The sequence below is a fragment of the Mauremys reevesii genome, linkage group 3 (assembly GCF_016161935.1).
Source record: "Mauremys reevesii isolate NIE-2019 linkage group 3, ASM1616193v1, whole genome shotgun sequence".
Classification (NCBI taxonomy): Eukaryota; Metazoa; Chordata; order Testudines; family Geoemydidae; genus Mauremys; species Mauremys reevesii.
In genome coordinates this window covers 127,848,239-127,875,381 of record NC_052625.1, presented here as the reverse complement: position 1 = coordinate 127,875,381, position 27,143 = coordinate 127,848,239, and the positions used below count along the sequence as shown (strand labels likewise).

Here is a 27,143-nt window from a genome sequence, read left to right as displayed (position 1 = left end):
AGAATTATAAAACTATTTCCAGTTGCACATCTCTCACCATTATCAGTCAGTTTATTTTATAGGTGTCACAGTAAAAGTGGGTAGTCAGGAGGGATTTAAATGGCAAAAGGGTAGAGGCCTGGGAGACAAGATATGGAAGGGTGTTCCATGGGATGGCAGGGAAGGAAGCATTGAGGTAGCTGTGAGAAACAGACAACATGATAAAGCTGGCATTATTGGTGGAGTAGAGGAGATGAGGGTCACAGGTGAGCAGAGACAAGAACCAGTAAGTAGGATGGAGTAGAGTTATGCAGGGTTTTGATGACAACAAAAACTTTGAATTTCATGCAGTGGAGAGATTCAAAAGCAGAGTGGGTGACAAGTGAAGAACCAGTGACAAGGAAGACTATCTTAGAGACTCATTTTGTATAGAATGGAGGGGCATAATGTGTTTGTCAGAGAGGCTAGTTGGGATAGTGGTTACAGTGATCAAGACAGGAGATGAGGATGCCTGAATGAAAATTTTAGCTATGGAGACAGGAAAAAAAAAATCATATCTTAGAAATGCTGTGGAAGTAGCAGCAACAGGCTTTGGACACAATCTGGATGGGTGTAGCAAAGGAGAGAGAAAATTAAAAAATGGCCCCCAGCTTAAAGGCCTGAGTAATAGGGAGGATGATGGTGCTGTCAACAGTGGTGCAGAATGGAAGTCATGTGTCGACTCTGGAAGGAAAAATATGGAGTTCCTTTTGGGACATGTTAAGTCTAATATGATGGAGACACAGTCAGAAGACAGTTTGGGTTACAGAAATAGAAGACTCCACACACAGCACACAACTAGAACAAAAAAATTGTCTAGTCTGTTTTTAAGAAAACGTTTTAAAGGTAGGTTGTTTGGTGTTTTATGTAAGGCTATCCATTAATCACAGTTAACTCACACAATTAACTCAAAAAAATTAATCATGATTAATTGCAGTTTTAATTGCACTGTTAAACAAGAGAATACCAATTGAAATTTATTAAATATTTTGGATGTTTTTCTACATTTTCACATATATTGTATTCTGTGTTGTAGCTGAAATCAAAGTGATTATTTTTATTACAAATATTTGCACTGTAAAAATGATAAAATAATTTTCTTCAATTCACCTCATACAAGTACTGTAGTGCAATCTCTTTATAATAAAAGTTGAGCTTACAAATGTAGATTTTTTGTTACATAACTGCACTCAGAAACAAAACAATGTAAAACTTCAGAGCCTACGAGTCCACTCAATCCTACTTCTTGTTCAGCCAATCGCTATGAGAAACAAGTTTGTTTACATTTACAGGAATAATGCTGCCCTCTTCTTATTTACGTCACCCGAAAGTGAAAGCAGGCATTTGCATGACGTTTTTGTAGCCAGCATTTCAAGGTATTTATGTGCAAGCTATGCTAAACATTCATATACCCCTTCATGCTTCGGCCACCATTCCAGAGGACATGCTGATGACGCTCATTAAAAAAATACATTAATTAAATTTGTGACTGAACTCCTTGGGGGGAGAATTGTATGTCCCCTGCTCTGTTATACCCACATTCTGCCATATATTTCATGTTACAGCAGTCTTGGATGATGACCCAGCACGTTTTTTATTTTAAGAACACACTTTCACTGCAGATTTCACAAAACACAAAGAAGGTACCAATGTGAGATTTCTAAAAAGACAGCTACAGCACTTGCTCCAAGGTTAAAAATCTGAAGTGCCTTTCAAAATCTGAGAGGGACGAGATGTGGCGCATACTTTCAGAACTCTTAAAAGAGCAACACTCCAATGCAGAAACTACAGAACCCAAACCATCAAAAAAGAAAATCAACCTTCTGCCGGTGGCATCTGACTCAGATAATGAAAATGAACATGCGTCAGTCCACACTGCTTTGGACTGTTATCGAGCAGAACCTGTCATCAGCATGGACGCATGTCCCCTGGAATAGTGGTTGAAGCATGAAGGGACATATGAATCTCTAGCGCATCTGGCACGTAAATATCTTGGGTCACCAGCTACAACAGTGCCATGAGAACACCTGTTCTCACTTTCAGGTGACATTGTAAACAAGAAGCGGGCAGCATTATTTCCTGCAAATGTAACCAAACTTGTTTGTCTGAGCGATTGGCTGAACAAGAAGTAGGACTGAATGGTCTTGCAGGCTCTAAAATTTTAGATTGTTTTATTTTTGAATGCAAGTTTTTTGTACATAATTCTACATTTGTAAGTTCAACTTTTATGATAAAGAGATTGCACTATAGCATTTGTATGAGGTGATCTGAAAAATACTATTTATTTTGTTTTTTTACAGTACAAACACTTGTAATCAAAAATATAAAGTGAGCATTGCACACTTTGTATTCTGTGTTGTAATTGAAATCAATATATGTGAAAATGTAGAAAACATCCAAAATATTTGAATAAACGGTATTCTATTATTAACAGTGAGATTAATCTCACAATTAATCGTGATTAATTTTTTTTAATCGCTTGACAGCCCTAGTTTTATGTTTTGGTAATTTACAGCTACTTAAACCAATTGGTAATTTAGCTTATACTTTTTTTTGAAGTGTCTTAAGAACGTACTTATGCAATCTGACTTTGATTTGCAAATATTGCTAATAGAACTTGAATTTAAGTGTTATGCTGTCTCATGAAACTGTGCCTCCTGTTGTGAAGTACAATGCTGCATCATTAAAATGGCAGCCTCACTAAGAATGATCACATCCACTGAATGAGATACTAAAACAGTGACGAATATTACTAAAAAAATGTATTTTGAACATTCATTTTCAATGTAGGAATTCTTATTTAGTTAATATTATTCTGCTCTCTAATGTATTATTGTAAATTATTGTAGTTTTCCTTTACCATTCAAAATAAAACAATCAAGTGCTAATTTAGTACCGTGGGAATGTTTTACTGGCTGCCTGGTTCCATTCTGTTATGAACACCTGTTTATCATCTGATTGGAAGTTGTATGCTGGTAAATACCTCATATTCATATGGAAGTTAAAAGACACATCCAGCCTACGTAGGAAGAATGACTAAATGTTGCTTAAAGGATACCCCCTTTTTGCAAAGTGTACAGACTATGATAGTTTAAAAAAAAAATCTATTCCTGTATCTGAACTGGCAGCACTGACATTATAGCTTTATTTTCTTTTACTGTCAGGCCACTGCAAAAGTCACAGCCAAGACAAGACTACTGGGAGAGATCAGATGTTTAACCCTCTAGAGTTTGGGGTTCTTTGCCAACCTAATGACAGATTTAAAGGTACAGAGTGAATGATCATTTTGTGCAATCTTGCAAAGCAAACTCACATTTTCTGTGGCTTAGCTAACATTAAGAAAAAGATATGGACCACGAAGTACAAGACAGAGGAAGACTGATGCTAATCCCCTATTTTAGGCTCTGGTTTTCAATTGTGCAGCATAATGCTGTAATTATGCTATGAAATGATGCGCTATAGCTTCATATTTAGCTATCTGAATCTGTGAACCACATATTAAAATAAAAAATTTAATTACAATTTATATTTTCCCTCTATCCTGTACAGATACAATACACAATGTATCACTATATAAATAAAGCTGAAGGAAGCAATTAAAATAGAACAAGCTGTATGTTGCTCTTGACCACACTCCTGTTTTCTGCAATATCAGCATTTCCAGAACTCACAGGAACTGAGGAATAGACTACAACAATAAACTGAGCTCCACCAGCGAGCTGAGACAATGTGAGAGAATACAGGGACTTCCCTTTTGCTACTCCGATATTCTCTGACCTATATTACACATACAAAAATATTATAACCTGAGTATTCTTCTAAAGTCAAGCACTTAAAAAGCTAGGAAATGCCAGCTTTTCAGTTGCCCCCATGTCCAGTCTGTGCATTGAATCCGACAAAGGTCCTGGGGAAAAAAAAACAAAAAAACTTATTTCATTGAGTAATTAAAGGCTATATCATAATACATATGCACCGGGGGGCGGGAGGGGGCGATACAACAGACTTAAGATTGCACAGACAACTGTAAATCTGGCATTTCCTAATTTTAGATTGCTTGACTGTACAACTTAAATAAAATTCTTCCAATATAGATAGGTTGAGTGTGCATATGCATACATAACATTTCCTAGGGTTTTTTGGTTGCTTGAAAAGGAAAAAGGTAAAGACAAATTATATCATATGTGACAACTCCACACATGAGTCAGTGGGATTAGAACCCTGAACCCTACACATTGGAGAGCACACTACTACTACCTTGAGCTATAGGACTGGCCTTTGTTGGCAGCATTAGGATTGGTCACCTGCAGCAGGGTGGGTTGCTGGTTAAGGGGAAGCCAGCCAGCATCTCCCTCCCATTTCATCTCCCAGATTAGGAGGCCTTCTGCCCTATATGTTGCCTTTGGAAAGGAAGATGGTGTCAGTGCCTAAGTTATGGGTCTGAGGATTTACAGGGGGACAGAGCCCATTCTGCCTCTCTTCCACTCCCATTCTGCTACAGTTGGCCCAGGAGCTGCCTGGTATTCCCAGTGCAGTTTGTGATGGGGATGGTGCTGCTGTGGCAACAGTGCAAACCTGGTCTTGGAACGTTCAGTGATTCTGGCATGTTTCCAAAATTTTTGTGACGCCTGCAAGTGAAACAAGGGAAGTCCTATTTTTAATACTTCATATCTTAGCTAAATCTGAATGGTATTTCATGGAACCAGGAAAAAGGCACTTTCTGTAGCTCTGTTGGTTTCTCCCCAACAAACATTCAAGGCTTGCTGCAGACACTGGAAGCGTGATAGTGTTTCAAAGACAAGGTCACAAGAATCCTTTATAAAGAAAAATATTAGGACTTGTCAACAAGAAATTTATGTAGATTTACCAGTATATGGAGTTAGACACACAGTTAAAGCAGCTATACCAGTATAAAGGTACTTAATTGGTATATCTAATTCTATCTCCACATGATGTAGGAATTTGTTATGTCTGTATATTGTGGTTAACCGGAAAAATTGGTTGAAAAAGAAAATTCAGGCTAGTAGAAAAATTTTCCTGGCAGGTTAAAAATCTATAGTGATGTGGAATAGTCTGCTATGGATAGCCCGAGGAAACTATCACAGAATAAACAATAGTAATGTAAGCATCTTTATGCCAATATAACTATGCCCACACTTGGCTGGTCACAGTTGGAAGTGTAACTGCAGCATATGCTTTATACCCTACTAATTTACGGCTAGTTAGCTCCAGTACTGGCAGCAGTCAAGCTGCAGAAACATGGACTTCAGTACAGGCTAGTCACCCTAGTAATTACCCAGGGTACCTGGCACTATTATACAACTTGATTGCTATTGGTAGCCAAGCTAAGTAGATTAAACCTCACTCAAGTATTTTCACATGCTGCGCCCCCACCCCCCATGCAGTGTAGACATACAATTAAAATGGTACAACCCTCTAGTGGGGATCAGTTTCTAAACGGATCTAGTTATAATAGTACAAAATCTGTTTGCAAGGAACCAGCCCTTTGGCAGCTTAGGTATAGGCTTTGCTACCACCTCTCCCCAATATATCCCACCCATCCAAGTTCTGACCAGTAGCAACAAAACCAGAACACTTATTTGTATGCTATATTTCTAGGTCTGAGTATGAAAATGAGTATCAAAACTGAACCAAGACATCACATAGCACAGAAAAAGTTATCTACTGAGTTGATACATGGAAGTTGGAAGCAGTCATACACGGGCAAAGAACCTTAAATTTTAATACCTATCATATAGAAAATAGAGAGGGAAAAAATACTTGTGTGGGAGGTTGTTACTTAGCTTCCCCTTAAGAATTTATTCTCATTTCTCACTTAAAACACTGAGGGCATCAAGATGTTTCCTGTTCTGAAATTAATCACAGCCAACTTATGATTCTTTAACAAGAAATACAGGATGGAAAGGATGCTACAGAAAGTGAACTGTCCCATTGTACATGGAAATGTGATTCCAACAGAGACAGTTTCCCAACTATTTTGCTTTGGTAAGGAAAAATATAGAATACACTGTCAATACACATGTACTCCTGATATTGTGCAGGCTTACCAGTAAAAATGGATTTTGCTAAAAAAAAAAATACGACTTACAAATGATATAGGTCATAACATTATGCAGACTGCACTGTACAGCACGAGCAGGATTCAATTCCAATTTTGCACCAGAACACCTTGTCACAGAGCCATTTCTGTTGATGTACTCTTTTTCTATCATTATGCAAGCATCAGTGGATCATTAGGGACATTTCTGGTCAGGGAAGGTGCATGCTGCTTGCATCTTTAAGAACACAGGACTGTTCAGAAATCTACAAGCAGGGACTCTCTTTCCTAACAGGTGGGTTACCACTAGTGATGTTGAAATGCCAACAGTGATCCTGGGGGACCCACTCTATCCCTTGCACCCCGGCTCATGAAGCCGTACACCAGCCACCTGGACAGCCCCAACAAAAGATTTAACTAACAGCTTAGCAGGTGCAGAATGACAGTTGAATGCACTTTTGATAGACTGAAAGGGCACTGATGTTGTTTACTCACAAGAGTGGATCTCAGTAAGAAAAATATCTCAATTGTTATAGCTTCCTGCAGTGTCCTGCATAAAATCTGTGAAGTTGCTGTGGGGTAGAGATGGAGCTGCTGTCTGCTGAGTTTGAACAGCCAGACAACAAGGGCTATCAGAAGAGCTCAACACATATGGCTCAGGTGGCCTTGAAAGAGCACTGTAACAGCGAGCCACGGTAATGGGTTGTGGTGTACTGTGCTCAACCTGTCCTACAATTTGGGGGCCCTGTTAGGAATTGTTTGGTGGTGCACATCTATGAATAAAACACCAACAATGAACCTATTTATTTTGTGCTGCTTGCTGTACATTTATGATTATTACACTGTGTCACTGATCCTGTGAGTTGTATCGCAATGTGCAACAAGTGGGTGCTTTCACTACTACCAGGCATTCTTCAGTACATGTTGGGAACTACTAAAAATGAAATATTTTCCAAACAGTTTTATTGAGTAACAAAAACACTTCAAAATAAAATTCTGTGTAAGTTAAAAGCAAAACATGAAAACTAATAAGTTCATGAAGCAGTGCTTAAAGAAGAGTGAGGAACATTCACGTCTATTTAGGCTACTGTGAAAGAGCTCCTTCTCCACTTCAGTGGGTTCTGTGCTTCCTCTTAACAGCGGGCTGGGGGATTCCTCTCCCTGGGAATTTCCCCATGCCCCTGGGTTTACTGTCCCCACCTTGATGGAGCAGGGGTTCCTGACTAGGGGAAGGGGGGGAGGAGAGGGAGGGAGGAAGGGAAACCTCAGTCTCTGGTAGCTCCTCCGGGCGTAGTGGCGGCAAGCCAGACAGTTCAGTCTCTCCCCTCTGGCAGGGTCTCTTCCCTCAAACCTCTGGGGCCCGGAAGGGCTGTACACCCTGTTGGGCAGGGTTTCCCCTGCTCTTCACCTCTGTACCTGTGAGATCTCCCTCCTGGCATCTGTCAGTGTCTGCACCATCTGGCTCTCCAGTGGCATGCTTGCTTCCCACAGCTCCTATTGCACACTTATCTGACTGAAAGGGAGTCTTTTAACAAGTTCTGACAGGCCCTTGATTGGCCCCAGGTGTCCTAATTACCCTGGAGTAACCACTGTTCAATTACCAGGGGAAATGAGACCTGCTTATCCTGGGGCTAACATACCTGCCTTCTTGAATTCCGCCCACCCACTTCCAGTATCCCAACAGGACCCCTGGAATTTTTAATAGGACCACTCTCCTATAGTCATCTGGCCCGACCCCGTCACACTACACATATATCAATTGGGGCTCTCACAGTTCAGTATGTGAAGCTGTAGTTGTCCTTAATCTCCCATGGTGTGCAGTAATAGGGATAGAGATGCAACCCCTGAAGCCATAATGGAATGCTGAAAGAGGGCATAGGGAGGTACTGTAATGGAGTTCTCCATGGACTGCAAAGGGAGGTGAGATGGCGATTGTTGAACTAGTAGGTCCACAAGAGTTTGCATCATCTGTGTTTGCTACCGGAGAAGTCCCATCATGTCCTGTTGCATCTCCCTCTCCAACTCCTGGGCCTCTCTCCTGTCTGCTCTTTTCTTCTCCATACAGTCTGAACAGAAGCCTGGAGGATGAATATTGCACAGTCAGATGCAGTACTAACTTGCAGGATCTTGCTGAATGTGTCATCCCGAGTCCTTTTGTTTCGCCTCCTTATCTGGCTCAGGCATTCCATGGGTGTGGAGGGGGAACCCCTCAAGGCACAACAGCAGCAGCTACAGATAAAACAGAGCTGATTATCAGTATAGTCACAACGGAAAGCAAAAAGTAACAATTCAGAACTCTGTTCCCTTGCCCCCTAACATTTTAAACAAGACATGCTCATTGACCCTTCTGCTTCAGAGTGCTTATGCACAGCACCACTCACAGCTCCAGCCCTGGTGTGTATGGCCCACCAGGAATAAGGGAAATGAAGAGGGAATTACTCAGTTGCGTGAAACTGAGTATAGGGCAATGGCACTGTATAGGTGCACCACCTTCCACACGCAGTGGTGATTTCAGTTGATATCTCACTCCTAAGGGTAACAAAGGCACAGAGAGCACAGCTGCTCCTGGCAATCCAAAGCCAGCTAGGACAGTACAGTAACTCCTCATTTAACATTGTCCCACTTAACGTTGTTTCCATGTTATGTCCCTGCTCGTTTAAAGTTGTGCAATGCTCCCTTATAACGTTATTTAACTGCCTGCTTGTAAGATTCTGTGGAAGAGCAGCGACTTTACAAGGGAGCATTGCACAAGTTCCGCTTCTCCGCCTCCTCCCCCTCCCTCCCAGCGCTTCCCCCACCACCAAACAGACATGGCGCTTCCCCGCTCCTGCCCCTCCCTCCCAAAAAGTCCTAAGCGCCGCCAAACAGCTGTCTGGCGGCGCTTAGGACTGGGGCGGGGGGGGGGGGGCGGAATGTGGCGTACTCCGGAGAGGAAGTGGAGTGGGGGTGGGAAGAGGTGGGCCTGGAGTGGAGCAGGTACAGGAAGAGGTGGGCCTGGAGCATTTCTGGCAAAATCCGAGCCTGTTCTCCCGGAAAGCTGCTGCTGCTGTTGCAAAGGTGCTTCCTAGTGTCCTTGCCTGCAGTGGGCTGTGCCTGTGTGGGGTACGCCATGGACACTTCCTAGCCACAGTACAATATACAGTATAATGCCTTTTGTCTGCCCCAAAAAGATTTCCTTGGAAGCTAACCCCCTGCATTTACATTAAATCTTATGGGACAATTGGATTTGTTTAACATTGTTTCACTTAAAGTTCCATTTTTCAGGAAAATAACTACAACGTTAAGTGTGGAATTACTGTATGCTTTTAGCCTGTTAACTTTGGCAGGCACCATTGCAGTAATCACGAACTGGAGTGGGCAAGTGACCTACCACAGAGAAAGAAATAAGGGTACCATCCCTACAAACCTTCAGGAGAGGATTGTAGTATACCTCCATGAAAACTGCACTGAGATCTCTCGGAAGGATTCAAGGGACATCTCTGAACATAAACTGCTCCACATGGACCCCCGCCTAACTCTACAGGGCATGAAAACCAGATAGCAATATAAAAGAGGGATAGTTATCTTTTCTAGTACAAGTAAATTCATGAAAAGTTGATAGCTGTGTCTTGCTAAGTTGGGGTCACCAACATTGTAAAGGGAAATAAATTTACACACTTACCCGAGGTTCCTTCCCCTGCATTGGCCTCGCCTGTACTCAACTGCCGGGACTGACAGGACTGTGGTGGAGACTCAGGCGGGTCCTGGCTTGTGGCAGAGCTGGGCTCCCACCAGTCACATGTCCCCCATCCTCCTCCCTCTTCCTCCTTGTCCTTGAGGTTTGTGCCAAGGGCCTGTGACTCAGGCTCCTCAGAAGTATCCACAGTGGTGTGCAGGCTGCAAGTGAGGATCTCCATAAGCATAGCATGCAGCTCTTTGTAAAAGTGGTAGGTCTGCAGTTCGGCAATGGATTAACAGTTGGCCTCCCTGGCCTTCCAATATGCCCACCGCAGTTCACTCGCTTTCACATGCAGCACTGCTGCTGATCCCTATTATACTCCTTCTCAGGCATCCCCTGTGCAATCTGCTCATAGATGTCCTAATTTCTCCAGTTGGTCCATAGCTGTGCTTGCACAGCCTCTTCTCACAGGCCAGGAGATGCAATATCTACTGTCTACTTCAGGTGGGAGCACGCCTGGAACATGTAGCTGGACGTGGTCAGCTAGGCAGTTGCACGGAACAACAGAGCTATTCGGTGGGCTCATTGAAATGGACAATCAGGAAAAGGTGTTTCAAAAATTTGCAAGGTTTAAAGGCAGGCAATTCTAGTCTCTGAGACCCTTAGGCAGTGGAGTTCACCACTGTGACCAGAGTTGTCAGCATTGGGCACTATAGGACAGATGCTGGAGGACTGTTAGGATGGACATAGGTAACGCAGTGTCTACATCTGCACTGCATCAATCTCAGTACATCAATCCACACTGCTCAGGGAGGTGGTGTTCCTATGTCTGCCTAATGGAGAGCTTACAATCAGTGGGAGACAAGTCAGTCAACACCAAGGCGGCTTATGTTGACCTAACTTTGTAGTATAAACCAGGCCTCAAACTGCCTTTTTTTTTTTCTCAATTATACCAGTTAGCAATTATATACTGTTCCAGTCTCTTGTAGGGTTGCCAACCCTCCAGCTTTCACCCGGAGTCTCCTGGAAGTCTCCAGGTTCTATCTCCTGGAGGCTACCAAAGCTAAACCGGGAGATTTTAGGCACTAATAGTCCGGCGGCGCAGCAGGGCTAAGGCAGGCTCCCTGCTTGCCCTGGCCCCACGCCGCTCCCAGAAGCGGCCGGCACACACCTGTGGCCCCGGGGGACAGAGGTCTCCGTGTCCTGCCTGCCGACTCTCCAGCTCCCATTGGCCCGGAACTATGGCCAATGAGAGCTACGGGGGGCAGCGCCCACAAGCCACTTCTTTTACAGACATACCTAAGGCATAAAGAAAGTTTAGTGCCAAAGATATCTGCTTCATCCCACATAATGATCCACTGAACATTAAAATTCACTTTAAAAAATTTGAATAGAATGCATGAAGTGGAACCACAAAATTCATAGCAGCTCAACCTTGAGAGCTAACCACTGGATACTTACATTAGGGTGATGAAGCAAGCATCTTTCAAGCTTCTTTTTAATATAGACTTTCAAATTCTATTCTATATAGGTTGTTATACTGTACTCATCACCATCATGTCTGAGTGCCTTCAGCGATACGACTGACATCTGTTGTTCATGGTTCATTTCCTCTCTCTCATCCCCCCCGCCCATAAGTAGTCACTAAGGTAGATTTTTCCATCCTGGGATCGCAGAACAGCTCAGCATCCCTGTGAATTACACCTTTGCACCCATTTTATAAAATAGGGAAGTGGAGACACCAAGAGTACTGACATAATGAAGGATGGCCAGGCAACCTGTGTTAGAGCAGAAACCAGAAACCAGGTCTTTCAGCTCTTGATGGGTGTATTTCTTAAACAACTGTGTCCAGCACTAAAATGTTACCAAAAGCAAATAATTTAAATTAATATGAACTTGCACTTGTGTCTTATACTGTTTCTATCTGAATTTTTGATCACCTGATGCTATAGAAGTCCAGTGCTTCCTTTTTGATGTTTGCATAAATTAGATGCAAGAGCAACATTTCACAATCTACTGTAGGCATTATGGTAAACAACGGTTTGCACAGAGACAGAGATGTGAAGTATGATCTTTTCTGAGATAATGCTGTTTAAACAAGCACTGATTCTATCTATCATATACTAAAACAGACTAAAGGAAAGTAGTTTTCAAGCCAAGATTTACTTGCCCCACCTTTCATATATTGTGTGTCTCTTGTCAGCACAGCAGTTGCTGTGGCAAGTACAAAAGCATAATATTTAAACATTTAAGACTACTGCACTTTTCTATGAAAACAAAAACCCAATGTATTTTTACTATGACTCTACAAGTTTTACCACATAGGTGGAAGAATTTGGACTTAGTAGTTCGGGTTTGAAAAGCATTTCAATGCATTCACTATCATTTTTTCCTGGGTGCTAAAGCAGCAAGTCAAAAATACACTACTTCACCTTAGACTATAAAAAAAAAAAAAGATAGCCACTGAATTGAGAACTAATGTATTCCTAAAATATAATCTGGAGACACTACCTTGTGTGCAGAAATTGGAACTCTTGCCTGCCAGCAATCACCAGTCCCCAAACAGAAGTTTTCCAGACTTAGAGAGAACATTTCTGTCAACCTACAAATAAAATTAAAGAAAAAGATGCGCACAAATTGATTTTTTTTAACATGATACCAGAAGACACCAGCATGGAAACCTTTCCAAGATTTTTACTCAAATTTTAATGCAAGCTGAACAAGTACTATAGCATGAATTATGAAACCTAAGATTTTTTCAAACTGAAGATAAATGTTCAAATACTGCTTCAGTACTGAACCATGCCCATAAGCATATATTGCCCTTTTGATATTGTTCCTGGCATCACCAGGAGTACTTGGGTCCTTTGGTACACCATAAGAGGAAAAATATGTAGTAGTAGGGTATAACTAAAGTTGGCTGCCACTACCTCCTTATTGCAGGGGATTAATTCCCCCCTCAACCCTCTCCTGGAAGGGAAAGGAAAGGAGTGGAAATGAAGGAAGAACCCATTCCATCAACAAGGCAGCAGCAACAGCAATCTGTACTCATTCCCTATGGCTGGGCTCAATGTTGTAGTGATACATTGGTAACTTCCAATGATCATCTTTAGTGGCGATTAAAAAGTAAAACACCATCCTTACTAAAGGCCCCCCTGCTCAAGGGCACTGGCTGGTTCCTCTACATTCCCACAGGCACTGCAGAACCGTTGACCTGGGTGAAAGGGAAGGCAAACGTCCAGGGCCGGCTCCAGGCACCAACCCAGCAAGCAGGTGCTTGGGGTGGCCACAGGGAAGGGGTGGCACATCCGGCTCCTCGGCGGTGGGTCCCTCACTCCTTCTCGGCGCGAAGGACCTGCCGCCAAATTGCCACCAAAGACTGAAGCGGTGGCAGTAGAGCTCCCGCAGATTGCGCCTTTTTTTTTTGCTGCTGCTTGGGGCAGCAAAAACCCTGGAGCCGGCCCTGCAAACGTCATCCACACAGTAAACCGTGAACCTGGAAATTCACTTTTAGCCCTAGGTTCATAGTGCAGCTTACTGAAAAGAAATTGATATTGTATTTTGCATCAGTTTAAACCCTACTATTCTTTCAACTAACAGCTATTACTCCAACTAAAGGATTGGAGGGAAACTATTTTTACCTATCATTTCAGTTTTACTTAAAGTACTATCCAATGCACTGTGTATAGTCAGTTTCACTTTGTGTAGGTCTTTCACACAGCAATAGGGAAAAATTAGTTTAAGAAAATGTGATTCTAAACCCACAAAAGTTGGCAGGGGAGTCACAAGTAGGTACTATACCTTCCTCTAATTTCAAACTCACTTTCTGAAGTTGAATAGATTTAAAGTTATCCTTTAAGGTCTCATCCCATAAATTAGCCTTTATAGCTCTTGGTCTATGCCAGCTGAATGTTAATAAACTGGGGCCCTAAGGGATATTGATATGAAGGGCTCTCTATGCCCATCCAAACAGAGCTTTCAGCAAAAAGAGAAGGGAAAGAATCATGCGCAATTCAGAGAATTCCCCCTTCCCTCATGACCATCAGTTATCAAGGAAAAAGATTGGTTGCATATCCCAGTCACACAATCCTTCCATCCTCATCATATATATTAACATGCATTCTTGTCCTCTCCTCCCTGCCCCTCTCCCTCCTCCCACAAATAAAAAGTGGGACTTCCATTTGGTGTATAGCTATGGGAAGGAACGAAAAAACAACCCCAAGAATTAATACTATAATATTCAATTGCATTAACGCTTGGCTGCTCCTTCATACCTATTCCACAACTTGCAGATACAGGATTAGAGTTCTTTTCTTTTGGGGCTTCTGTGGCAAGCTAATCATTTTGCTGATTAAGGGAACTTTACAGGGCTTGCAAGATCAGAAGTCTTCATATATTTTTGGCTGGATCATTCCTCTACCCTCCTAAGAGTATTACTTCTTCATCACCTCAGTTACAAAAGCAAGGAGTCTCAAATTTAAGTTGGGGGGGGGTAATTGTTTTTGCAAGAAAATACATGAGATTTTTGGAACAGGAGGTTCTTTATCTTCAGACTAGAAGATAAACAAACAGTAATAGTATAACTGATCCCCATAAAAAATGTCAATTGCTTCCATATCTAAACAACTGACTTACTACTTCAGTTGATTTAGGAAAAATATGGATGTTTATCCAAAACACAACTTTTTAAATTCACATTTTAAAGAAGAACCATTTACTTCCTAAGTAATTAAGATGTAAATATTCAAGAACAAACTGCAATCTGTTTAAATCCTAATCCAACTAATATTTTACTTTTTTAGAGAGTCCATTCTGGTATTTAGTCAGCCTCCATTTGGTCTCTGCTCTCCCTCTGATCCTGTGCTTCTCTCTCTCTCTCATATCCTCCCCTTTTGCCCTTGTTTATCTTTGGCCTGGTCTACACTAAGAATGGGGGTCGAACTAGGTATGCATTCAATTCAGCGAATAATAATGCGCGTGAATTCGAACTACCCTAGTTAAACTACTCATCCAGGATCCGAACCGACGAACGAAACTCCAGCTCCTCCAGGTCGACTCTGCTGCCTCCAGCTGCGAGGTGTGCGGAGTTCGAACACGCGCTTCTTCGAGTACTTCTGCCTAGATCTAGATCGATGCGAGTTCAAAAACTCGGAAACTCAGCACCGCCGACCGTACCAGCGTGTAAGTGTGCCCTTTGTCCCTTCTCCAGCAGGATAATCCCTGTGGCTGCTGTTCTTTTGCACAGTGCTTTCCAGCTGCTAGTTGCCAAGTTAAAAGGATGAAAGTTCTTGTTAAAAAAATACAAAAAACAAATAAAAACCTAGCAAGATTTCATGAGCCTTCTGGCTGTGTGTGTCTGTGTCATTTCTACTACAAAAAAGGTTTTTGTTTTTTTTTTCAATACTATTTTCCTCCCTTGGATGGGAAAGGCATTTTTGGAGGGCAAGTAGGTTACTGATTATTTCTACACTAGCATTTTTGTTGGTAAAACAGTTATTTGGAAGAGACAGGTATTAGTAATGGGCAATTCGATCATTAGAAACATAGACCGCTATGTTTGTGATAACCGGGAGAACCGCATGGTGACTTGCCTGCCCGGTGTGAAGGTTGCAGCTCTCTCAAGACATCTAGATAGACTTATGTGCAGTGCTAGGGAGGAGCCAGTTGTCATGGTACATGCAGGTACCAATGACATAGGGAAGGAGAGTAGAGGTGTCCTGGAGGCCAAATTTAGGCTGCTAGGTAAGAGATTGAAGTCCAGGGGAACTACACAAAATAAAAATGAGGTTAGTTAAACAGAAATTAAACAGGTACAGCACCAAAAGTAAAATCCCTACAAGCTGCATGGAAACTTTAAAGACACCATAATAGAGGCTCAACTTACAATGTATACCCCAAATTAAAAAAAAAAACATAGTAAGAGAACCAAAAGACAGCCACCGTGGCTAAACAAAGTAAAAGAAGCAGTGAGAGGCAAAAAGGCATCTTTTAAAAAGTGGAAGTTAATCCTAGTGAGGAAAATAGAAAGGAGCATGAACTCTGGCAAATGAAGTGTAAAAATATAAGTAGGAAGGCCAAAAAAGCATTTGAAGTACAACTAGCCAAAGACGCAAAGAGTAATAGCAAAAAAATTTTAAGTACATAAAAGCAGGAAGCTGCTTCAGTACCAAATGACTGGAGGATAGCGAATGTGACGTCAATTTTTTAAAAGGGCTCCAAAGGTGACCCCGGCAATTACAGGCCGGTAATTGGAAAAGGTTCAGAAAAGGGCAACAAAAATGATTATGGGTATGGAATGGCTTCCGTATGAGGAGAGATTAATAAGACTGAGACTTTTCAGCTTGGAAAAGAAACGACTAAGGGGGGGAATATGATAGAGGTCTATAAAATCATGACTGGTATGGAGAAAGTAAATAAGGAAGTGTTATTTACTCTCTCGTAACATCAGAACTAGGGGCCACCAAATGAAATTAATAGGCACCAGGTTTAAAAGAAACAAAACAAAGTATTTTTTCCACACAAAGTACAGTCTACCTGTGGAACTCCTTGCCAGAGGATGTTGTGAAGGTCAAGACTATAATAGGGTTCAAAAAAGAACTAGATAAGTTCATGGAGGATAGGTCCATCAATGGCTATTAACCAGGATGAGCAGAGATGGCGTCCCTAGCCTCTGTTTGCCAGAAGCTGGGAATGGGTAACAGAGGATGGAGCACTTGATGATTACAGGTTCTGTTCATTCCCTCTGGGGCACCCGGCATTGGCCACTGCTGCAAGACAGGATACTGAGCTAGATGACCCAGTATGGCCGTTATGTCAAGGGGTGTGAAAAAGAAAAAAAATCCTGACCAACATACGTTACACTGACAGAAGCACCGGTGTGGACAGCGCTATGTTGACAGGAAAGCATCTCTCCTGCCACCACAGCTACTGCTACTCATTGGGGTGGTTTAATTATGCTGACAGGAGACCTCTCTTCCATTGGCATAGAGTGGTACAGCTGTGCTGTGCTAAGGTCTCTAGTGTCAACACAGAACCCTCAAACCAGCCATGCAAATACCTGCTTAAATAATGCTTCTATAAAATCATACAATGCACACAATGTTGTTAGATGAGTTGTATTTTTTAAATCCCCAATTATAAAAGTAAATATCCAAGAAAACTTAAAGCATGCACTGAGGTTATGTTACTAGAGGAAGTAATGCCTTTGGTTCACATGTCTTACCTCACTAGTGCACAATCACAAATAAACAAAGAAAAAGGCCATACTGCATCTAAACTACCATGTTGATCATTTTTAATAGAGATCTCATCAGAAAAATAGCTTTAAAGATAACCCACTTTAAGTATCAGACTGTTTATGTCAATACATTATAAAGTTTGAAAAATAACTTCCATCTTAAGTATAAAATCTGAGAAAACAGGATTCTCTATCATACCATCCACCTACAAAAAACATATCTAGACAACAACCCACATAGGATTCACTGCACTCAAGGAGGGAGGGGGGAAAAAAATCACAAATTTGTTTCACCCTTTAATTAAACTCCCAAGAGAGCTTCCAAAGAGGTTAAGTATCTTTGCTCAGTTTATTTGGATACTAAAAGCACCATTAAAGATTTCTACATGAAATACTAAAAACACCTTGTTTATTTTTAGGAAATAAATGGAGTCCAGTGATGTTCCTGCTCAACCAATCACAAAGCTGTAACACAATGCTGACATTTCTCCATGTCCGACCCCAGCTAAGGAGAGAGGCTTGTTTTTTCTGTTTTTGTCTACAATCCCAGTGATGGATGGCTGCTTAGGGGAAAGATCAGGCTGTGTGGTAAAGCTTCAGAATAGAAAAGCAGATGAAACAAATATGAACAGCAACAGTGATGGCAAAAACATCCTATATTAAGTACATCTGAATTTCAGAAAAGAAAAACATGTACAGCTATAAATATGGCTTAGATTCAAGTTTGTCTTTCCAAATCTAAACAAAACTTTGAATCATCTAAAAGTGGCTACAGGGGACTTTTCCCATAGAAGTGAATCCAAAATTACAGCAATGAGCTGGAGTGGCATGATTTTCCAGCTTTTGGAAAGTGGGGTTCTGCAGGGATACCTCACTTTTAAAGAAGTGGTACTACTCGAGTCTTACTCACAACACTAAGTCAAAGCTACCTAGAATCTTCCTACTCTCACATACAGGACAGCATGGCAAATGGTGTGTAGCTGGAGGACCAGGAGTTATGGGCTGGAGAAGTGTCTGCATGGTCTGAACCTTCTTCCTCCTCCTCTTCCACGTCCCCATGTTTCGGTCATCTCTCTATTTGGAGAAGGTGTAGAACGAATTTCTCTTTGGGGTGGGGTCAAGGGCCTAGTGTATTGACCCAGGAGGGCCACTGCATTGGTGGACACATCCAGGGTTGTCTGTACCATTGCTCCATCTCACAAGGTTGGCGAGATTTGGTCCTAGCAGCTTCCCATGGAGGTCTTCATCCCGTGGGTGAAGAGTGGTGAGAGAAGAAATGGCTTCTACATACTTCCTCCTCTTCATCATTGGAGATGGGCTGGGGAGCAGAAGAAGTGGATAACTGCTCAATTATTTAGCCTAGACCCTCGGTACCAAGCAAAGGTAATTGCAGCACCAAGGTGATTACTTTATCCTTGTGCTGTAGATACTGCTGCGGCACTGCTTGTTTCTGTGGCGGCAGTGCCACAGGTATAGATGCAGTTGGTGCTTTTGTTGAGATGGTCGGTGCTGTTCTTGGTCTGTCGGTGCTGATGACTGAGTCAGTGCCAGTGGGGTGGAATTTTGTGTTGTAATGATCTCTCTGCCGACTCCCGCACCAGGGCAGTTGGAACCAAGGAGGAGGAGTGTCTTGACTGATCCAGAGCGGCGGAGCTCAGCAGAGGTCCATAGAGGGATGGTGCCGAGGTGCCCAGAGCCTCAAAAGTGCTCACTCTACTCAAGCTCGGCACCAAGGAGAGCGAATTCATTGGGGACCTCTTATTTCTCGTTGAGTGTCCCTATTTGGGGAGGTTGCAGCTCGCTTTCTGGACAATTTGGAAGACTGAGCCACTCCCATTAGCAGAGGTTGTGTTTGGGGAACCATCTGCTGATACCGATTTTGCTCTCTGAGGGGTAGTCTGAAGGGACTTCTCCATTAAAATGTTGAGGAGGAGATCTCTGTCATGCCTTGCCCTGGCTTTAAGATTACTTATGGGCACATTTCTGAGGGACGTGGGTCTCCCCCAAACAGATACATAATGAGTGGCCATCTGACACAGGCATCACCTCACGGCAAGAGTCACATCATTAAACAGACGGAATGCCTGGCTCACCCAGGTTTAAAGTTTCCCAACGGGGAAAAGAGTGGGGAAAAAAATCTCTTAAAAAAATTAAGAACTAGCTAAATTAAACACAATTTACTAAACTACAGCTAATCCAATTCTATAGAGAGAAAAAGAAAAGGCAGCACTGCCACTGAGCTCCGTCTGCAACCGAGAACAGTGAGAAGGAACTGAAGGGTCAGGTCTTGCGCATGCTACATGACAACTACTGCATACGTGTGCCCTGACCAAGCACTGCTACCAAAAATCTCTGATCTGCGGCGCAGAAACGCACTGACACCTAAAGTGGAGAACCCACAGGGACTCTCTTAAAAAAAGAAATAGTTTTTGCATGCAAGTTTTCATTTAATAAAAAAAAAAACCAAAAAAAAACCTGTTGGTGCCCCGAACAGAATTTACAAACATACATTCAAAGGATCCATGGATTGTTAAAGTCAAGTTTTGTTTACTTTGGGTTTTTACACATTACAACTGTGTAAAGTAAATTGGAGGCACTGGATCTTAAGCAGAAAAAAAACCTATAACTTAGCATTTACAGCACTTTCAATTGTAGATATCAAAGCATTTTGTAAAGGTGAGTAAACATATTCATTTTACAGTTGGGGAAAACTGACAAGTTGGGAACCTCACTTGTCTGAGGTCATACTGGAAATCAACAGAGCTCACTAACTCCCAGTCCAGATGCCTGAAGCCAGAGCTTCCCTGCCATTTTGATGTGCTGTAAGAGGTGGGAGAGAGCACCTACAGGATGGCTTGTCAGTATGTAGAGAAAAAGTCTGAAGCAGTCGTCTGACAGCTCATGTGTTTAAAGTTAAGCACATATAAAAGTCTTTGCAGGATGAGGGTCTTAATCAATTTCCCCTCTTCCCTTTTGGTCTGAGAGACCCAAAGAGAAAAGGCTTTTTAAAAAGATAGACATGGAGATAATACCTAAATCTGTTAACTCACTTTTAAGTAGCCTAACTTCCACATTGACAGTTCCTCTTTAATTATTTTGCTATAGCCTTGCATTTGTAATAAAGTAAAGCTTATGCAAACACTGGTAGCACTTAAAACACCTATTCATAGAAGATTAGGGTTGGAAGGGACCTCAGGTGGTCATTTAGTTCAACCCTCTGCTCAAAGCAGGACCAATCCTCAGACAGATTTTTACCCCAGTTCCCTAAATGGCCCTCTCAAGGACTGAACTCTCAACCCTAGGTTTAGCAGGCCACTGCTCAAACCACTAAACTATCCCTCCCCTCCCTTAGATTATTGCCAACTAATCTAAGTGTCAGTCATTTTTTAAAACCTCAAATTAACTTTTACTGGGAAAGGGGAAGTAAATTTAAACAATCTTTAAAATTTCATATTAAATAGATAAGATTCTGTACTGAACAATTTAAAGCAAGGGCTAAAACTAGTAATACTTCATAAAAAGAAAAAAAATGAATTTGAGGGCAATAACTCATTTTATGTTTGCATAGCACCCAGTAAAATGGGGCCTTAATTGGGACTTTTGGGTGTTACCAGAATGTATGAATATCAACCATAAGTAGTTAAATTTGTGTCTCTCTAGCAAGACATTAATTTAATAATTAAATTAATACCGGAGTCTGTAGTGGTATACTGATAAAGATACTCTTAGGTGTTAAAATTAAAGTTTTTAAACATCTAGAAGAAAACAAAATTCTATTACCACATTTGTATGCTTTCAGCCTTTTCAGCTACATCTTAAATCTAAGCAGCTACTACTTAGTCATGTATGTATTTTCTACTAAGTAACAGTGGCACTAAACAGTGTCTTCCCAGAGACTGAGTTTTTCTACATTCGTAATTTAAGATTGTTAGAAGTGGTTTGTCATTTCCTCCCACTGACTCCTGCCCTACCACTATTTTCTCTTCCTAAAATATTGTGCAACAACAGCATATATCAATTACTTCAAAGTTCTTTGATGAACTAGCAACATTGCATAATCAGAGTCATAGAACTAGAATGGACCTCGAGAGGTCATCTTGTCCAGTCCCCTTCACTCATGGTAGGACTAAGATGCGATGCTGCACCCCATAATGCTTTATAGCAATAGGCTTATGAGTGTAAATATGACATAACTGGAATATGCTTCATGCTTGATTGCAAAGATACGTTACATGGCATAAGGTTATGTTCTACTGCATGTATTCATCCTATTCGTATGTATGTATCATTTTTATATCTGATGTTATGAGAGTTGGCTTTATGCTTGTATTTAAAGCATTTGCTGTAGAAAGCAGCTGAGGCAGATTTGGTCAACATAGCATGAAGGGGTTATTCAAGTAATTGGGAGTACTTGGCTAACAATGGGCCTTGATAGATGCCAATCCACATCTGAGCTTTCCTGAGAATGTTCAGGTTAGCATGTGGGCAATGGCGTCGGCCTGTAAAGAACCGAGTCATGCATGGACATGTGACTTGCCCATGTGATTCCAAAACTCCATCTTGTAGCTGTGATTAAAATAAATAATAATAATAATTGGAGATATACCAATCTCCTAGAACTGGAAGGGACCTTGAAAGGTCATTGAGTCCAGCCCCCTGCCTTCACTAGCAGGACCAATTTTTGCCCCAGATCCCTAAGTGGCCCCCTCATGGATTAAACTCACAACCCTGGGTTTAGCAGGCCAATGCTCAAACTACTGAGCTATCCCTCCCTGCCTTCTGCACAGGGGAAGAGAGGGGTTTCCACCCACAAGAGAGAGAGACTATATAAGCCCCTGGAAACCCCTCCATTTTGTCTTCAGCTGGCTCAAGAGATAGCCTCTCCACTCCAAAGAGATGCCTGAAAGAAACTGGAACAAAGGACAGTAACTACAGGGGTGTGAGTGATTGCTGGACCCAAGCTAGGAAGGAGTCTAGTCTGTCAAAGAAGCTTATTGGAACATCTCTGAGGGTGAGATTTACCTGCATTTAGTTTCTTTCTGTATTAAGCTTAGACTGGCGTATTTTTGTTTTATTTTGCTTGGTAATTTACTTTGTTCTGTCTATTATTACTTGGAACCACTTAAATCCTACTTTTTATATTTAATATAATCACTTTTTACTTTTTAATTAACCCAGAGCAAGTATTAATACCTGAGGGAGCAAACAGCTGTACATATCTCTATCAGTATGTTATAGAGGCTGAACAATTTGTGTGTTTACCCTGTATAAGCTTTACACAGAGTAAAACAGATTTATTTGGGGTTTGGACCCCACTGGTAGCTGGGTATCTGGGTGCTGGAGACAAGGGCACTTCTTAAGCTGTTTTCAGTTAAGCCTACAGCTTGTGGGGGATGTGGTTCAGTCCTGGATCTGTTTTTGCAGCAGGCAAGCATGTCTGGCTCAAACAAGGCAAGGTATTGAAGTCCCAAGCTGACAGGGAAAACAGGTTCAGAGGTAGTCCCAGCATATCAGGTGGCAGTCGCAAAGGGGTTTCTGTGACCCAACCCATCACATAAGTATTATCTATACCATCTATGACAGGTGTTTATCTAAACAGCTATTAAAAATCTGCAATGATGGAGATTCCACAATCTCCCTGAGCAATTTATTCCAGTGCTTAACCTCCCTCACCGTTTGGAAGTTTTTCCTCATGTCCAACCTAAATCGCCCTTGCTGCAATTTAAGCCCATTGCTTCTTGTCCTATCCTCAGAAGTTAAAGAGAACAATTTTTCTCCCTCCTCCTTGTAACAACCTTTTATATACACTTCTACCTTGATAGAACGCTGTCCTCGGGAGCCAAAAAAATCTTACCGCGTTATAGGTGAAACTGCGTTATATCGAATTTGCTTTGATCCACCGGAGTGCGCAGTCCTGCCCCCCCCCGAGTTCTGCTTTACCACATTATATTCAAATTCATGTTATATCGGGGTAGAGGTGTACTTGAAAACTGTTACGTTCCCTCCTGAGTCTTCTCTTCTCCAGACTAAACAAACCCATTCTCCCCCTGCAATCTTCCCTCACAGGTCATGTTTTCTAGACCTTTAATCATTTTTGTTGCTCTTCTCTGGACTTTCTCCAATTTGTCCGTATCTTTCTTAAAATGTGGCACCCAGAACTGGACACAATACTGCAGATGAGGGCTAATCAATGCAGAGTACAGGGGAAGAATTACTTCTTGCGTCTTGTTTACACCACTCCTGCTAGTACAGCCCAGAATAATGTTTGCTTTTTTTTTACAACAGTGTTATACTGTTGAATTTATTTAGCTTGTGATACCCTATGACTCTCAGGTCCCTTTCTGCAGTACTCCTTCCTAGGCAGTCATTTTCCATTTTGTATGTGTGCAACTGATTGTTCCTTCCTAAGTTGAGCACTTTGCATTTGTCCTTATTGAATTTCATCCTATTTACCATTTCTTCAGTTTGTCCAGATCATTTTGATCCTATCCTCCAAAGCACTTCCATTTTCTTCCAGCTTGGTATCGTCCACGTACTTTAAGTGTACTCTCTATGCCGTTATCTAAATCATTAATGAAGCTATTGAACAGAACTGAACCCAGAACTGATCCCTGTGGGACCCCACTTGATGTTCTTCCAGCTTGACTGTGAACCACTGATAACTATTCTCTGGGAATGGTTTTCCAACCAGTTATGCACTCACCTTATAATAGCTCACTAATTTGTAATTCCCTGGGTTATCCTTATTTCCTTTTTTATAGATGGGCACTATATTCACCCCCTTTCCAGTCCCCTGGAATCTCTCCCATCTTCCATGACTTTTCAGAGATCATTGCTAATGGCTCAGATATCTCCTCAGATATAACGTAAAGCACGTGCAAGCTAAGCGGAGTATTGCTTATATAGTGCCAATGTGATATGCCCTGTACAGGTCACATAGGAAGACAAGATCGATCTCCAGTATTGCCAACTCTTACAAACTGATTGAGATTCACAGGATTCTGGGGACTGCTGGAGGAGTCCTTGATAATGCAAGAAGCTCCTCCATTACTGTGGTTTTCAGGCTTGGACACATGAGCAGAGAACTGCGGGAGAGCCTCAAGGCTAAGCACACAGACCCTGCCCTGCTGGTGAGCCCTGCCTTTATGTACTACTAGGCTTTAACAGAGAGCGGGAGAGAGAGTGGCTGGGTCCTGTCCCCCAACACTACTAACAACTCTCTCTTTGCCCCTTCACCCCTCCCCATGCTGCTTCTCTTCTGCCCAGGAGCTGGATAAGAGAGGGGGAAGTCAGGGAAGAGATGCTACTGATTCTGACCAGAAGAAAACCTCCGTGGACTGGGGGAGACACGACACAACACACACCCCAAAAACTGGCTTAGAGAGGACGCAAAGTCAGCTGTAAAAATAGTTTGTTTATATATATATATACACACACACACACACACACACACACATATACACACACACACACACACACACATATACACACACACACACACACACACACACACACACACACACCCCTCTACCTCGATATAACGCTGTCCTCGGGAGTCAAAAAAATCTTACCGCATTGTAGGTGAAACCGCATTATATCGAACTTGCACTGATCCACCGGAGTGCGCGGCCCCACCCCACCGGAGCACTGCTTTACCGTGTTATATTGGGTCACGTTATATTGAGGTAGAGGTGTAATAAACAAATGAAACAAAAGAATTTGATAGTAATGAATACAAAACAGAAGCTAGGAATTGCATAAAACTGATAAGGGAAGCACACAAATCTATGGCCAGCAGAGTTAAGGACAAAAACAAGTATATTAAAAACAAAAAGAATCTTAACTGCTGTCTTTGGTCCATTATTAGATAGAAACAGGAGAATCAAATCAATAATAATGCAGAAAATGCGGAAGTATTCAATAAATATTTATATTCTGTATTTGGAGGAAAGTCAGATAATGACACTTTCCATTCACATCCGAAGAAGTGAGCTTTAGCTCACGAAAGCTCATGCTACAATAAATTTGTTAGTCTTTAAGGTGCCACAAGTACTCCTGTTTTTTTTTTTTTTTTTTTTTCCATTCTAACAGTAATTCATGAGGATGTTCAATCAGTAGGTACGGATAACCTGCAACCAAGAGGGGTGGGTTTTTTTTTTTTTTTTTTTTTAAATGGTGGCTGAAGAGTTCATTGGACCATTAATGTTGAATTTTCGATAAATCTTGGAACAATAGGGAAGTTTCAGAAGAATGAGAGAAAGCTAAATGGGATGACCGGGGTAACTATAGGCCTGTCAGTCTGATTATCAATCCCAGGCAAGACAATGGAGTGGAGAACACAAGACTACATCAATAAAAAATTCAAGGAGGTAACATAATTAATGCCAATAAACATGGGTTTATGGAAAATAGATCCTGTCTAACTTGTTTTTTTGAGATTACAAAGTTTGATAAATGTAATAGTGTTGATGCAACATACTTAGACTTCTGTAAAGCATTTGAATTTGCATGACATTTTGATTAAAAAACTAGAATACAACAGAATTAATATGGCACACATTAAATGGACGAAAAGCTGGCTAACTGATAGGTCTCAAAATGTAATTGTAAATGGGGAAGCATCAAACAGGTGTGTTCTAGACTCTAGAGGGTCCTACAAGGATCAGTTCTTGGCTGCTGGTTCAAGGTCTCTGTGTCTGGCTGATCTCCTTGGTCAGACTCCAGGTGAGAGCCCTTCCCACAGCCAACACTTATACCCCAACCTCACACCTTCCCAGTCCTTTATTCTCCAGGAGGGGAATGTTGTTCCGCCTCTCTGCTGGCAGGTGGGAAAATCCAAATCCCCCTGGGTCATTGCTTCTTAGGGGTCAATGTCAGAGCAATTTGATTTGCCATTGTCTTTTCAAATGTTTCACTGATATGGGGACAAGCCCCAGACATATAGGGGGACTATTATCTCGTAGCCTTCCCTGAGAGCAGTCTCCTTCCACCCACTAACAATGCAGCAGAAAGGGGAAACTGAGGCACAAACAGGCCTCAAATATATTACAAAGTATTCCTACTTTGTCACAGCCATCTTCAAACATTTTCACCACTTAGAATAACCTGCAGTATGAACTAAAACCCTAATCCTATCCTGCAGGGAAGAAGGGGAATGAACTATCCTGGACATTGCTGGTAGATTAACCCAGCAATGACTGGCTGCAGTGCCAATTTACAAACTTGGTGGGCTGGCTTATTTTTTATTTCTTCCTTTCCAGCGTGTTAGTGAAAAAAAAAACACTTCTTTAACAGATGGTGGGAACATATGCAAGGACACACAACTTATTCCCTAATATGTGCTCGGCCTTCCACATAAGACTATGAATGTAAGACAAGACTGTTTATTAAAAAAAAAAAAAGTTACAGCATAGTCTTTTGCTTTTTCTACATGTCAGATCTCAACACTTTGCCAAGTTAACTAACTTTACAGTATTATAAACATAGAACTTTCTAGAACAAGTATTTTGCAGGAATCGGATTGAAAATCTAGAATTATGGCAAACATTTAGCAGACGACCACCACCAATATGGTTCACTAGTGCTCAAGACTAATGAGCTCGAATCAAATGCTATCAAGAGAACTAAGATGAAGCACAGTGCCACTTAAATATATTATTGGATACAGTATTGTCAGGTTGACACAAGAGTGAGAAAACAAGAAGTATTTGCACATTTAGTATACTGTATTACATCATTTAACTGTCCTTTTGCAAAAGCTTACCACATTTGGTCTGAATATACACTTGGAAGCACTTATGTTCCTGTATGGTCCACTTGAGTGAAAAAAAAAATGGAGTTAGTTCACGGTCTTTCAAAGAATTGTATTAATACCAAATAGTAAAAAGAAGTGTTGAGGAAAACTTCTGGGCTTCATCCTATGTTTACTCATCAGGATATGGACTACTATTTTAAGCCTTTGGTCTCAGACTTGACTTTGGGGGGGGCGCGCAATTCCTCCAGCCTTGTTTGCTGGTTCTATTTCACCTCTGAAGCCAGTTATGAGGATTAGACATTTGCATCTTGTTACACCTTGCATTTAAAATAGAGTTATAATTCTGTCTGAGTCAGGCTAATAACTTCCTTTCAGGATAGCAACTTCTATCATTTGAATTATAGAGCTGTCTGCACTAGAT

At 41.6% G+C, this 27,143-nt stretch overlaps 1 protein-coding gene across 7 annotated transcripts in view; it reads right to left on the bottom strand.

Annotated features, from left to right (window-relative positions):
• The window catches only part of SESN1 (sestrin 1), a 118,115-nt gene that overhangs the window by 68,869 nt on the left and 22,103 nt on the right, over window positions 1-27,143 (bottom strand). Inside the window, exons 1-2 of one of the 7 annotated variants that reach the window (XM_039531140.1) lie at window positions 15,323-15,483; window positions 12,243-12,333 (exon numbers count right to left, since the gene is read on the bottom strand). The exons of 4 other annotated variants lie outside the window; for them this stretch is intronic. In XM_039531140.1, coding sequence (XP_039387074.1) covers window positions 12,243-12,333; window positions 15,323-15,426 — 195 coding nt within the window. In that variant the 5' untranslated portion in view covers window positions 15,427-15,483. Of the gene's footprint in view, window positions 1-12,242; window positions 12,334-15,322; window positions 15,484-27,143 lie in introns of those variants that run through there. 2 more of the 7 variants (XM_039531134.1, XM_039531135.1) reach the window with 2 other exon arrangements.